Source organism: Cyprinodon tularosa, unplaced genomic scaffold (assembly GCF_016077235.1).
Source record: "Cyprinodon tularosa strain WSP-4 unplaced genomic scaffold, ASM1607723v1 ctg61, whole genome shotgun sequence".
NCBI lineage: Eukaryota > Metazoa > Chordata > Actinopteri > Cyprinodontiformes > Cyprinodontidae > Cyprinodon > Cyprinodon tularosa.
The window spans coordinates 601,685-617,188 of record NW_024039352.1 but is presented as its reverse complement, the minus strand read 5'-3'; the positions used below and the strand labels follow the sequence as shown (position 1 = coordinate 617,188).

General features: G+C 37.7%; 1 protein-coding gene across 2 annotated transcripts in view; it reads left to right on the top strand.

The window, feature by feature from the left end:
* The window catches only part of LOC119798097 (WD repeat containing planar cell polarity effector), a 124,692-nt gene that overhangs the window by 39,780 nt on the left and 69,408 nt on the right, over positions 1-15,504 (top strand). Inside the window, exons 3-6 of one of the 2 annotated variants that reach the window (XM_038307441.1) lie at positions 4,591-4,635; positions 8,750-8,800; positions 12,921-12,991; positions 13,699-13,758. In XM_038307441.1, the coding sequence (XP_038163369.1) occupies positions 4,591-4,635; positions 8,750-8,800; positions 12,921-12,991; positions 13,699-13,758 (227 nt within the window). The remainder of the gene's footprint in view (positions 1-4,590; positions 4,636-8,749; positions 8,801-12,920; positions 12,992-13,698; positions 13,759-15,504) is intronic. The other variant, XM_038307442.1, reaches the window with a different exon arrangement.

Here is a 15,504-nt window from a genome sequence, read left to right as displayed (position 1 = left end):
TAAACACAAGAAATGCATAAATGCGTCTCTCAAAGAATGTCCTCTTCCCCTCATTAGCAGCAGCTGATGGTGCGCTCCAGTTTACCCTTCTTGTCTCATTCGGTTTGCATGAATAACAACTATAAATATACATCACAATAATGTTCACAGTAAAAGAAACTACATAAATTATTTTAAATTCATATTTTTTCACAGAAGCAAAAAGTAAATATATTTTTCCCTGTAACTCATCTATCTGTACTAAAAAAAAGCTCCTTTTTGTTTGTTTTCTATTTAGAAGCAATAGAAAACTGTCAGTCTGCTTTCCTTTCAGGTTGTTTTAGTTGAACTTTTTTGTCAGTTTTTTTTTATTTATTTTTTATGATCCTGTGTAAACCGCCTATCGGTCCATCTCTTCTGTCAAACAGCAAACTCTGTATTTTTTCTTTTACCTTTCTTTCTTCCATTTTCTTGATTTCTTGCCTCCATTTTGTCCCGTCTTTCACACTCTACTGAGCTTTCGGCAAAGATAGTGTCTCTCAGTGGCCGTCTGTGTGGAAATGTGTGTGCCTATAAAATCTTTGTATCTATGAAAGGCTGTATATCTCAGATGATGGTGACACATTTCTTTCTGTTTGTTTTCCTGCTGTGTTTTGTCTGCTATCTTAAAGAATACGGAGAAAGAAGACCTGGTCGCCAGAGTGTGACACTCCCTATCTTTACCTTCCTCACATCGGTCTGAAATCAAAAATATAAATTGAAAAAAAGCATCTTATTGCTATGATTTAATGCCGTTTGTTTTGTTGCCAACCAGTAAGCGTAATTACACAGAAAAATGATTTATACATAACCTTAATTTAGATGAGGTTCCTGGAAGAGATTTAAACTTGTAGCTCTTACTCATTGGACAGAATCAGCACAAATAAAATCCAGTTAATTAGAATTAAAGTAAATATAATTTTTTATATATTAGACAGTTTTATACCGTAAATACCTTTATTCTCCTCCTCTTGTACATCTAAAAATGTAGGGCTGTGCTGGCTGCTCTAGATGGTCAGAGTTCCAGTTTCTGACAGGCTATCAAGGAACAGTTCCTCTAAAACACACCAAGTATAAAATATACCAATATACCAATATATATTAAGATGCTGTAGGAGAATAATGCTCCTGATTACCTTCCAGTGTGTTCAACATTAAGGCACACAATTTGAATACAAGTTAACCCATGTTGTCATACATTTATTTGGCTGTATAAAATGTTTTGGTGCATCAATATGCCCCTCAAACAATCCATGACTGTTTAATTGAAGGCTACAAAACAGCAGCACAAATATCAGGGCAATGACCGTTTGATAACATTATCTAGTAGAGTTTCACTTTCCTCAGGATCAAGGTATCAATATGTGGTTGAGAGAGGAGCTTCCTGTAGGGTTAAGCCTAATTAAAATTATGTTTTAAAGGGTCCTAGTCACAACGTAAGGCAAGTTTATTTTATATAGCACAATTCTATTCAAAGTGCATGAGAATAAAAAGAAAATGACATAGCAGAGGTATAAAGGCATCACAATTAGCCTAAATTAAAGACAAAAAATGAATGGTTGGATGATGTTATTGTAAAATACAAGACTTGTAAAAAGAATTCAAAGTTAGACCAATAGCTCAACTAATAATGTTCCCGTACCTCTGTCAAAGTCCACAAAAGAAATACGTTTTTCATCTTGATTTAAAGCAACTTTCCAGAGCTTTTACAGTTTTCTTGGAGTTTAAAGTTGTAGGGAAATCATATTTAAATGTCAAATCATTCTGTCTTTATCAGACTATATTGTCCCAAAATTTAGAAAATTTCTATTCAAAAATATATCCTGTCATAAAATCTGTGGGGTTTTTTCCATTATCTTCTGCAGGCCAGTTAGTTATACGTCAGCCTGAACATCTAAATTCAGCCAATCATATATCAACGGTCATCTGTCAATCAAATTTTTTTGGTCACAGCATCCTGATTCATATGTCGCAGCTAAAATACGCAGCGTTTGAAATAAGAAATAAGAATCATTTCCTTTCCCACTGAGTTCCGTCCCAGTGTTCACGGGGATGGACGTCTGTGTCTTCAGCAGGCGTAGAGCTAACAGAACTGGCAGCGTTGCGAGGCAAGGGCTCAAACATGTACGGCTGTAAGCCTCCTACACCAAACCAAGCTTCTGCCGCCCTGGCGTCCTCTTCCACAACATCTTCGTCCCCACTTTCCTCCTCTAAATAAAAAATGTATGACGGAGGAGACTCATCCACGACCTCCGACACTAAACTCTCCTCCTCTTGCATGTTTCCTCTGTCCATAGCGTTCCTTGACAGTGTCGTTGCTAAGTCACCAATTTAGCGCTACTTGGTCCCAATGGAATTTCCCATTGGGAACCTACTAGCACTAAGTTGCTAACTGGTTAGCAAGATGCCTCATAGATACCAGCCACAATCAAACTTGCTTGCAAACCTTCCGCCACAACAATCCTGCCCCCTTGATAATCAAATTCACTTTTTTCACTCGTGTAAAGTTGTGCACCACTTGGGAGAATTCTGAAATGCAACGGTTGGAACGGCCGTTTCACTACGACTTTAATGTTAGTTGAGCATAAGACTAAAAATTGCTTTGTCTCCATTTCTGGTTCTGATTCTGCTGAGTAGATTAGAGCCAAAAAATCTGAATGGTGCTTTGAGGCTGCAAAGTGATGCAATTGGGAGCAGCAAGAAGGTTACAGGTTTGATTCCCAGCCTGGGGTCTTTCTGGATGGAGTTTGCGTGTTCTCCCTGTGCATGCGTGAGTTCTCTCCGGGTACTCCGGCTTCCTCCCACTCATGACTGTTAGGTTAATTGGCTTCTCTAAATTCTCCTTAGGTGTGAGTGTGGCATGAATGGTTGTTTGTCCTGTTTGTCTCTGTGTTTCGCCTCTCACCCATTGATAGCCACCCTCGCGATCCCACTAGGGATGAGTAGAGGGAAAATTGATATACAGACATCAATTCTATAATCTGTTCTGGAGCTAAACCATTTAGTGATTTATAAGATAACAGAAGTATGATATTGTCTATTCTCTGAGATATGGGAAGTCAGTGTTTTTTTTATTTAGCTGAAGAACATTGATGCATCGATTCCTTCCATTCCTTTATCCAGTGCTTGAATGGGTTCATAGTCACCTGATGACATTTTAATGTATTACTGTTGTCGTCTGCATAGTGTGACAACTTACTTTGTTGTTTATTAAGTTCTGAGTGGGAGAGTCATTTAGCTATTGAATAGGAAGGACCCTATGATGGATCCATGTATATGAACTTTTGTATTTTTACTCCAGTAGCTCACTCTGATTTCATAGAAAGGCTTCCCAATATTTAGGGTTAACTGTCTGAGGAACGTGTGCTGTAATGACTGTCCGACCAGTTCTACTTTTCTTATAGCTATAAGTCTGTCTGCCATACCTACAAATATAACCATTCCAGTGGCGAATCTAGAAAATTGTATAAAGGATTACACAGAAATGTAAGAAAAATATCATTGTACAAAAAAAAGCAGCCTCAAATGAAAATACAGGGCTGATCTTTCGCTGTGACTTTAAGGAGAGCTTAAGGCAATAATTGTGCAGGGCAGCCAAATGGCAATTACTGAGGGCAGCTGATTCTTGTTTTTTTTTTTAAATATATTTTACAAGCCTTTCATCTACAGTTGTGTATTTTTTGTGAATTTATGTTAAATTTGAAATTGGTTTGTATTGATTACAGGTATTTTGCAGACTTAAAAGTGGGGGGGTGGGATTGCTGCTGGGGATCTGTCTCCTTAGAATTCAGTCTGGTTCCACAGATGCCTGCTAATGACCCTCATTATTAAATCGAGGTGTGCTAAAGTAGGAAAATATCTAAAATAATGAGGACATTGGCCGTTGAGGACTAAAGCTTGACATTTGCCAAAGAGAATAGAAAAATGTTATAAAAAGAAAAAGTGGGCGTGGGCCTTGAGTTAGCTCTTTCCTGTCGCAGATCTTCTGAAGAAATAAAAGTAAGTTGTATGAGAGGGAGTATAGCATCCCTGTGTGCGTCTCTTCAGCTCTCCTGTTGTATTAGCATGACCCTGCCTCAGGAGCAGCAGAGGCAGCAGCAGTGGGGCGAGCGATAAAGAAACGATGCGTCGTGCAAATCTAAGACCGTCTGCTTATGGTTTCGTGGGCCTGCAGGAATAACACTCAGAAAAATGCTTCGGCTCAGCAGTTTGTCTGCGTTACGTGTCCATATCTACCATATGTGTGTTTGTGAATTGCTGCATGCCTCACATACGTTGGTCATGTGTCTCTGGAGTTGCATCTACTTCTAAACATCAGATTTCTCCCTCAGGTGGGACGGGTTAAGGCCCTCTCCTGTCTTTATTATTAGCCCTGTATGCATGTCCCGCCATCCTGTCTTGAACCCCTCCCTTCCCACTTTCCATATTGGGTCTTATCTAAGCCGTGGTGCTACCAGACAGGACAGGCCACTGGCTGATAGCGATTGTTTATCCCACGGTGCGAAATTGCTGATCTGTCGTCTGCTTTTCCCTGACAGCGAGATGCTCATCTCTCTCTCTCTCCTCCCTCAGATACAGATATTGGCACCTATCAGTACTACGATAAAGGAGAGCCAGGTAAATAGTGTTTATATTGGATGTGTGTTTGCGTTCCAGATAAGTTGCATGTGTCTTGTTTTTGGAATGCATGTGATTTCCCTATATATAAAGAAGAGCTTTGCGCTGCCTGCTGACACCCAGATTATTGGTCGAGCACGATTCAGAGTCTTACAGCCCCTAACCACACATACACATGTACACACAAAGGCTATTAGTGTGTAGGATTTACACCCTAAAACCTTATATACACATGCACATACCACACACACAGATTATAAGGTCTCTGCGGTTCTATCTTTTACACTCCCTGTGTTCCTGTTGACCCTGGGGTCCTGACATACGGCGATAGGAAAACTAAACTGTTGACTTTCTCCTAGATCTCGTAGCAAGAAGCCCCATGCGGTCCAGCCTCATTTTACTTCGAGGCCTGGAGGTTTTTCTTGTAATCAGGAAGCGCTAAGATCGTCACCCTGCAGCACTGCAGCAGAAACATGCTCTATATCTTTTTTTTCTCCTTGCTAAATAAATGATACATTTAGAAAATAAGTCATATTTACACTGAGCGGCATCCCTTGTGTGTTTCTGTCCAAATGCCACACCTTGGAAACTTATTATAAAGAAGAAAATTGGGTGTTTTTTTTCCAGTTAGTCATTCAAGTGTAACTTTGTCATTATATGGAGTCTCTATGAGCACGGTAAAGTATTATCAGCATGTATTTACTGTTAATTGTGATGATTGTGGCATTCAAATAATGAAAAATCAAAATGAATCTTTGATTAATGCCTACATATGGCCAGTGACAAGTTCCTCAAAGAGCATAAGCCACTAAAAGATGAAGCTAATGGAGCTGTGGGTGTTAAGATTGCTGTCTCTGCACTTGTAAATAGAAAGTTAGGTGGAAGGATAAAGTGTGGTAAAAAAAAAAAAAGGGCTCACAGAAATCACCTACAATATTTTAGAGAGCTTAATGCTTTATTCTTCTGACAAGCTCTATGGAGATTCCCCCCCTACAAGTCCTATGGTACTAAAATCTGCTTCTGTCACCCTGGTGGTGAGGAAGAAAAATGGCTTCCTGAGCAGCTGATGGTCTCCTACATCTGCATCCATTTGTTCTAGTTGCGTTTAAAATCCTTTTTATTGGTCTTATGTTAAATATATGTTTAATAAAAATAATTAGGAGATTTTTCTTTAGCTTAAAGCCATAATCTTCAAGTTTAAAGAAATAAAAACCTAAAATATCACAGTTGGTGTAAAGAATCACTCATTAAATAAAAAGAGTTTATCTTTTTGAATGTCGTTATTGAAGGTTAACTCTTTAGCGATATTCTAGTTTATAAGGATCTAGTTGCCTTTGTAACTTCCACTGTGTGCTTCCGCCTTTTATTGTAATCTTTCTAAAAATGTTTTAATACTTTATTGGAGACTTTAGCTTCTTAACTGTTCTGTTTTTCCAAATAAAAGAACGATGGCTACAAGAAAAAGTAAAATAAATGTAAGAACTAGAAAAATCTCTCTCCAGCAGACGTTTCGAGTGATTATTCTTTTTCTGAAATCTTTTTTTTTAAGACAAGCAAGATTAGAAAGCTTTCCGTTCATGATTATTTACTGTTATTCAGTAAATACCCCCGGTCAATCTCCCACCTGAGCTGAGCATCTATGCAGCTCCTGCAGTTACTCTGGGCTGCTATACACTTTCTATTTTTACTGAAGTGAGATTAGACTGAAAAACTGAAGACTGTGTTTGTTCAGGATTATCTTTATGTTGGGATGTCCGAGTTGAAAGGGCTTCCTACAAATGCCTGACAAACTTTTCAGATTTTATTAATACAGAAAGATCAAAAACATAGATCCTTTAATGCAGTACTTTATGTTAAGACTGTCATATAAAATCTCAAATAAATCATGTTGGTGATCGCACCGCACCCTATAGTGATTTTAGTTAATCTCCAGGCCAGATTTTTTGCCCATTTTTGCACAGCCAATAATAATCCCAGCTTATTTCTAATTCCGAGGCTTGGAAAAATAGTCTATGATGCTCATGATTTTTATTATTCATATGCTCCTTTGTGTTAGTTGATTACATCAATCCCAATAAAACACATTTTAATTAGTATTTCTAATGGGACAAAATGTGGCTGAATACCAGGACAGAACCCAATATGGATGCCTTATTATACTGTGTAGGTATCTTAATAAATACTGCTTCCATAGACCTTGATTGCTTTGCCTCTTCCCGTTGCTTCTGATTTAATTCAGAGGTCCTGAAAGGACAAAATAAAAGTAACACTGTAATGGGGATGCCTCTTTAGGAGTAATTTTTCAGTTTATTTAATAAATATTCATAGATATTTATCGAGTAGTCCTCATGTGAATTTTACAAAAACCTGAACCAAATAACAAGTTTTGTTTATTAACCGTTTGTTCAATTTTTTACTGTCCTGACTGTAGAAAACAGGTTAAAGGGATTTGTTCGTTTTTTTTTGTGTCATTTTTCTAATAAAGCTGAGTAAATGTATTAGTAGTGTTAAAGCAAAATAGAAACTTTCTAGTCTTTATATAGACTTTATTTATATATGTATTTTCATTTTCCTTCTGTATGTATATATATATATATATATATATATATACACACACATAATGTATAGTTCTTATATATTTCATATTATCTGGAGATATTGATTGATTCCCCGACTCTGCATTGTCCCTCCAGTCTTTCATTAATTTCTTTCTCTTTTTTTCATTAATTATTCTTTAGGGATTTTTTTCACACTGCATGCAGTTAGTCCCCCATCCTCGTCACAGGCCTCATCCTAGAGGCTGCCTTCTCTTTTCATTCCACTCCTCAGTGGAAGGACGGTGCTTTTCCTCCCAAATCCTTTCATTTGGAGGATTACTAAAGTGTAGCTCGATATCATAGTGAAGGAGGAGGGAGGAGAAGCAGACCAGGGAGGCAAAATCCCAACCCAGAATCATCATAACCGTCATACAGCAGCGTTTTAGTTATAATCAAGGTATTTGGAGCTGATTTCACTTTTAGCGCTAACTTACTGAGAGGTTGCATTTTAATGACAGCTGACTCTATTAAATGAAACAAAAGATTTGTTTACATGGCCGGACTGTTCAAGCCAATATAAGGGAGAAAATCACTTGTTACTAAATGTTTAGGTTTACAGGTGCTGGAAATCTTTGATTTTATTTTGTCCTGATGTTTGTTTTTATTGGATAAAAATACTTAAAACAGTTTAGAAGATTAACATATTGACTTTTGCAACAGGTTTTTACACGAATCTTAGTTTATCACTCAATCTTACACAGTTAGATAAAATAAAACTGTATTCTCTTATAAATTAATAAAACATAGCATTATAGGACTATATGTTTTAATTGTGGGATTCAATCTTTCTCCTTTGGATTGCTTTTTATGTAATAGATAGAGATGCACCGATTTCATTTTTTTTTTTTTTACATATCAAACATAGCATTACAGTGAACTAATTACCTTAATTTCCTGGTTAGAAAGTGGATTGTGTCATCAACAGAATCCACTTTCTAACAGGACCTTCTTTTTGGAGTCTAGTTAAATCTTAATGTGAATTTAATGACATATTTTGTTCTGGATAATTTCCCTTTATAGAACCAAGCAGCAGAAGGAGAAGCTGAGGAGGCAACATGTAGATCTTATTCTAAGCTTCAGCTTTGAGCCAAACATAAAGCAGCATCCTGTCAGTGGTCACAGTGCTTATCCTGTTCACTGACCTCCACTAGAGGGAGACCTAGGATCATTAGAGCTGCTCTGGGGGGGTCCCCAGCTGCCAGTGCCCCTCCACCCCCCCTGTTCATCCAGCCCCAGAGCAGGTGCCCATGTCTGGGCCTGTCTGGCCCTTCACCCCCTTATCTGATTAATACTACTAATCCTGGAGGTGTCCCTGCCTGCCAGAGAGGCCGGCCACCAGGCTGTCCACTTTCACGCTCGGGGCAGCCAGACCAGGGCTTCCACTTTGCCAGCGTTGTCCCCCGTTAAAACTGAGGGGCTTGTTGGAGCCACATCTTAGCCTTCTGTTTTTATTTAGCTGCACCGTAAAGAAAAGTAGTATCCAATCAGCTAATGTGGCCTCTGTCTTCCTCCTCCAGCCAATCCCTTGGAGCATCACTACTACAATGAGAAACTCCACTTCTGTGAGGGTAAGTTTACAAAGCAGTGAATCAAAAATGAACCGTTTAACCACATATGCATGGGCTCTGATGGAGTGACCAGTCGGCAGTCGTCCTCTGCGTGCTCTTCTCTCCCGTCTCTGCTCCTCACCCAGTTGTAAAATACAAACAGCGTTATCAGAACACAAACACTCTTCCTCCTGCCCTCACCTCCCTCTCCTCTCTCCTGCCCCCCCATCCTCCACACCCTCATTTGCATGCATCTGTTTACGTCCAACTCATTCTAAATAGAGCACTCTCCTCCCTAATCATTCGTTTCTGTAAAGATGAAATGAGAGACTGTAAAATAAACAGATAAGAGCCTGATTGCAGCAGCAACGCTTCCTTTCCTCCTGATTTTCATTTACTTATTTTTGGATGTGCATTGACAGAGGCTGCTGCTCAAATTCAATTAACAGGGTTGTTTTTTTCTATATGCTTCCTTCTGTGTGTTGAACCTCCAGAGATGGGATCGGTGGGGAATAGAGGGCTTGGAAATTAAATGAAAGGGCAGCACTTGGGTTACAAACTCAAAATGAAATTGGCTGCAGCCTTTGCATTCTTCTATCCGAGTCTCAGTGACATTCTTAACCAATCAAAACTGAAATTAACAAAGCAGCAGTTTCTCTAATTGACTCTTTTCATCTTAATAGATTTTTCCTGTTCCAGCTTGTTTGAAAATCACATAAATGTTCAAGATCATCAAACTAAATGTTGAATCAAACCAGTAGAAGCTAAGTAAATAGAAAAAATGGTTTTCAAGAGATGATTTATTGGATTTATTGACATATGTGGGGAGAGTCAATCCTCTGAATATTTGATTAGTGCCGTCCTTAACCTCTAAACTGTGCCGTTCTGGATCACTGCTGCTATGAAGTGCCTCAGATAACTGGAATGGAGGCTTTAAAATCTCTATCAGAGATTTGGCTCCACTATTCCTACAAAAACATGGTTTAATTCAACAACAGTGGAGGAGTTTTCAGTCTGAGCTCTCTGTTTAAGGTGGCGCCACAGAATCTCCATTTGACTTTGACTAGGCTGATCTGATGCTGGTTGATTTCAGCCCATCAGAGGCTGATTTTTTTTTTTTTTTTTGTGGGATTAAGTTTGAGCTGAAGGATAATTAGACGTTTCATTTAATCAGCCCCTCACCATTACACTACCACCACCTTGTTTCACCATTGGTGTCATGTTCCTCGTATGAAGAAGAGATAAACACCAGAGAAAAGCAGATACTGTTTTTTTTTTTAAAGTTGATGATATGTAGGCTACTACTAATTTATTATTCTTGTGCCATTTATATTATTTTATAATAAAAATGGCACAAGTTTTAATTTAAACAAAATTAACATATCAAACTAAATATGAACAATAGATAGAAAATGGAGGAAGTTGTTTACTTGATCAAAAGGCCTGGCTGCTGAATGCTCCAATGAATCTGCGAACGGATGCCAATCCAACACACAAAAAAATGCTAATGTCGACCAAAAATGGAAAATATCAAAATATTATTTAGCAACTGTGAAACATCCTTTGTATTTTTCTGGTCAGCTGTGCGTGTTTTTTGTTGTTTATTTGAGCTGGATTCATTTTGTCAGAGAGTTAGATTTTTTTCTAAAGTGATTTCTTGATTTACATGTTTGGACATTTTTAGGCCAGGTTGTGAGGGGTGTTATAAACTTACTTTATTAAAATGATTTGGTTGATTACTATATAGAAGCAAGCTGCTTTGGAGAGATGTTTTCCTTTAATAAAAGAAATGAACATTTGAAAATAGTATCTTATATTCACTACGATCATGTTTAATTCCTTATATTTGCATGGAGGAAAAGTAAATTGAATTACTACTCAGTAATTTCTCATCAACCAGTTTTTGCCATGTTTACTCTTGAATAACGTATTAATTATTCTAGATTTTATTATTTAGGGATCATTAATTTTGTTAGAATTATCAGTTAAATTAATCTTTTTTCCTCTTTCATATTTATAATCCTAATAAAATGACCGACATAGCTACTTTGAATATGCAGCTGTGATTCATAACACCACATTACAGATGCACTGATTAGTATCCATATCGGTCCCAATATTGAAGTAAAAGTGAGAATCCGTGTCAGCAAAAATGTTCCTGTCCATAGTGGCTGATCTATTCATTGTACTTCTATAAGGAATTTAAGTTGTAATCTCATTCCAGCAGATAAGTTTACCCCTCTATAAACACCTGTTGTTGATTTAAAGGTGATAATTTAACTTTTTCAGTTCAGTTTTGTTCTGTACAATTTGCCAAATTGTTGCCATGACCGCCAACATTTAATCACCTGTTCAAAAGAAAAGCAGCAACCTCTGTCTGTCTTCTAAATCTCTTTGTTACCTCAACAGTTTAATCAAAGCTCATCCTCATTTTCCTTCTTTTTTTTATTTAAATCTAAAAAGATGGTCATTTCTGAGCTCTGTCATGGAGCTGCTAGGACCGGGAGACACCTGGGCTCCGACTCAACTGAATTCAACCTAATGTTCCTATTGGTATTCAAGAATTCATTCTTGACAACTTTGGCATCATGATCAGACGTAAATATGTATATATTGGGGGCCTCCCAAAAATGCATTACAGATATTATTTATATTATTCACTTTTCTCAGTAAACTTAATACAGAGATTCTGTGAACATATTTTTATTTTTTAAATATGGCAAATTTCAACTTTAACATTTAAATATTTTTCTCAGTAATGAATTTTAACATGATTTGTGTTTTTATTACCTTATATATAAGGTTGTTTTTTGGATACTTGTGTGCATTCATGCATATACTTGCTTGTAGAGAAGAGCTAATGACAGCTCTTTAAAATATCTGCTGTAATTTTGATAACAATAAAGTAAATAGAGCTTAGGTCTAGAAAAAGTATTGGAATCTGCAGATACCCAAATTCAGAATCAAACCAGAAGTGACAAAGGTAAAGGTATTTTGAAAGTCTAAAACTGCATCCACCTTTTCTTGCAGTAGCATAATAATCAGATGATGAGAGCGTTAAAAAAATAAAAATAAAATCAGACCTTTTTTTTTTCTTCTTTTTTTTTGACAACAGAACAGAGGCAGCAAACCGTCCAGCTGGGTTTGTTGCGAAAAGAACTTCAAGTACAGAGGAGGATCTGTGATGCTGGTGGCTTGTTCTTTTTCAGAGGACCTGTGTTACAGTGTTCGCATAACAAACATCTGAAGATTTGAAATACAACTTGCCAGTCAACAGCAGAATGAATATTTTAATCTGACAGCTTTAGGAACACAAACATGTTTAGCCAGACATCAAATCAGCCTTCTTCTATGGTCACAGTCTTCAGACCTTGAACTCTAAATAAAACAAGTTGCATACGTCTAAGGTTATGTTGTACCAAAAAAAAAAAATGTTTCTTTTACTCTCTTTTTCATGACTTTTTATAGAAGCACTTTTGTTACTTCTTTTTTTGTATCACCGGGCAAGTTGCCTTTTCTTTTTATTACATTGACCTTAATTTTTGCCATAAGAATATCCATATGTTTTGAATGTTACAAAGCTAATAAGTTCTTGTCCCTGATTCCTATAAAACTATTGGCTTGAAATTTTGATTTTAAAAGTATTTCACTGAGTGTCCTATTAATGGTTAAACAAAAAATACTTTAAGGTAAATTTGAGAACTTTGTTTCCAAACTGTCTCACAATTAAGCGCTCTATCATTTAAAAAGTGTACATAAACATCTGAAACCTGTATTTGTCTCTAATATAAAACTTAAAAATCAGTTCAAAAGAACCAGAAAAGCAGCAAAGCTTTACTTTTTAACTATCTTGGTAAATAAAGAAGCATGTTAATGAACTAAAGAAGAGCTATATCTGTATTTATTAAAGGGTTTTTATCCCCTGGCTTCACTACCTCTACCTTTTCTTTCCACATCACCTTTATCACCGTTTTAATGCATGAATTGCTCCCAGGTTATTCAATTCTTTCCGGTTTTGTTCCCACGGACTCCCATGGGTGTTGTTTTCAAGACTATTCCTCTCTTTGCCGTGTTTAAATGTTTAGCCTCATGATCTCTTGACTCTCCCGTTTGTTTTTTGTTTTTGACCCCCCCTCCGTAGCTCGAGGCTATCCGTGGACCCCCAGGAACCGCCGACCAGAAAAGCTGCGCGACTCGCTGAAGGAGTTGGAGGTAACCTCACCCCACCTCATTACTCCACCATCCCTATCCCGCTTCTTCCTCCCTCTGGGGATTTTTACCGGTTTCCCTTTCCGAAACGGCTGATTGATTAACAAATAGGGGCATTCTCTGTCTGCTCTCCCTCGGCCTTCACTCTCCCTGTCCCCCCCGTTTGTTCTCGTCTCCCCCTTCCCCTCTCTCATCACCTCTCTTTCGGCTAGGTTCTGTCATCGAACGGGATATTTGAGGGGCAGCGGACCCCCCCCTTCCTCCTCCCTCCTTCTCTTCCACCTCTGTCCCTGACTCCTTCCTCATTCACCTCCTTCTCCTACTTGTGTCAGTACAGACCTAGCTTTGTTTGCTGGAACCTGTCTGTGGCTGTTATACACACACACATGCACACACACTCTACAACCCCAACCACCTCCCTCCTCTCACCCGTAACCATTGTCTGAAAGCAGAAACACCCAGCACACCTCCTCTCTCTCCTCCCATCCAATCAGCCCAGCTGGGTCTGGAATGCTGCAGGAATGACTGACCTTACACTCTCACACAGTGGTTACCTGCATCCGTTTCCAAGTCTCCCCCCCTCCCCTCTGAGAGCAGGAACTGCAGGAGTGACCACCTGTTGGGACAAGTGTCCACTGTCACAAACGGAGTCCCTTTTCAACCTACTGCACTCTCTGCCTCTCACTTTTTCTCCCTTTTTGCCCATTCAGGAGCTGTTGCAGAGCAACACCTGCGTTCACACCAGATGGAGAAACAAGTACTGCTGCCAGGTACACACCCTTCCCCAGCTCAACACCCACTGGGTTCAAGCAGACACACACCAACCTGTTAATGCGGAGCGTGTTGGTCAAAGAGCTGGACTATAGGGTGAAATCACTGCTAAGATCATTGTTAGCTCATTATGTAGGTGAGCTATAAGGTTCTGGTAGAAAGAGTGTTTTTTAATCTGAACATTAACACATAAAGGAAGACCATACTAAATAGATCCGTATTAGCTGGTAAAACTGACTACATGTCTGTTTTTCTTTCTATTTTTATTATGAAGTGTATTTTCTATCAATTCTATTTGTTTTAATATATTCAACTTTTAGCCACAGTGATTTTAATGAATGCAACAAAACCTATTCTACTTGGTACCTTTTTGTGGGGTTACACAAAAGAAATAATCTTAAACCTTATACGTTCTTATATTATATTTTCTTATATCTGTTCTTGGGATGAAAAAATAAGATTAATCGATTATTGAAATAATCGTTAACTAATTTAGTAACAGATTAATCGTTAAATGGAGTTTAGAGACTCTAAAAGATGCCTGTAGCTGACAGAGCGACCCACTTAGAGCAGCAATTACACCAAGATAAAAAAAATATATATATATACAAACATTTTGCATTTAAGATTAAAAAAACTTATCAAAAAACTCATCAAGTGGAAAAGTTTGGGTTTCACCTGATTTAATTTCTTCTTTAAAGAGTCTTTGGCTATCCGATTATTTATAATTTCATCCAAAAATAATCAACAGATTAATTGATCTGCAAAATAATCGTTATTTGCAGCCTTAATCTGTTCGTATATCTTATATTTTGTCACATAACACTGATTTTTACAGTTTTATTTGAATTTTATGTGATTGAACAGCACAAAAGTATTTTTTTTTTTTTATGTTGCTGATAGAAAATTTAAATGTGTGTCATGCATTTGTATTCAGCCCCCATTAAACCAAGAACTTGAACAACCATAGTTTGCTCATACACACTATTAGGGTCTGTCAGATTCTTCAGGACAATTTTTCATGTAAATATTCTTCCTCTAAAGCTGCCTAAGCATATTTAGATCCTTTGTTGAATAAATAACCAACATGGAGAGTGATGTTTCTTAGACAGGATGGTCTTCAGTCAGAGGCTTCAGCTATAACACAGACCACTACAGAAGATCCTTCCTGCCATCACCTGTGAAAAAATCTGATTTGGATAAATTATTATTAAACTAAGTAGTTTTTTCTACAAACAAGTTGAATTAGGTGCTGTGAACTTTGACTAGGCCGTTATAAAACATGAATATGCTGTTTTCTAAAGAAGTTCCCAAGCTTTTGCTCTTCTGACCCTTTAAAAATGGTACTAGAGTCGACTCATGATCCAAACTAGAGGTTGAGCAAAAAAAACAACCCAACATCAATTAGCTACAGGTATAAAACAATACAAAAACAGCATCAACATCTTTGTTTAAGTGATGCTTTTATATCTTTATGTCAGCAATGGGTGGTGAGGTTGCTTACAGACCCAAATGCAGACATCAGGTGGCAGAGGTGAGTCTTGAAGGTTTATTCAATAAACTGAGGTAAAATCCAAAGAAAAAAAATACCAAGAACCAAAAAACTACAGGGGAAAACTCACGTGGGAAACCAGAGATGAGGAAACAATAAACGACAACAAGGAACCAGCACTGAGTAACTGCAGAGGTGGAGTATTTAAGGGGCACAGAACAAAGGACGGACTAATGAGCTAAATAAGGAGCAG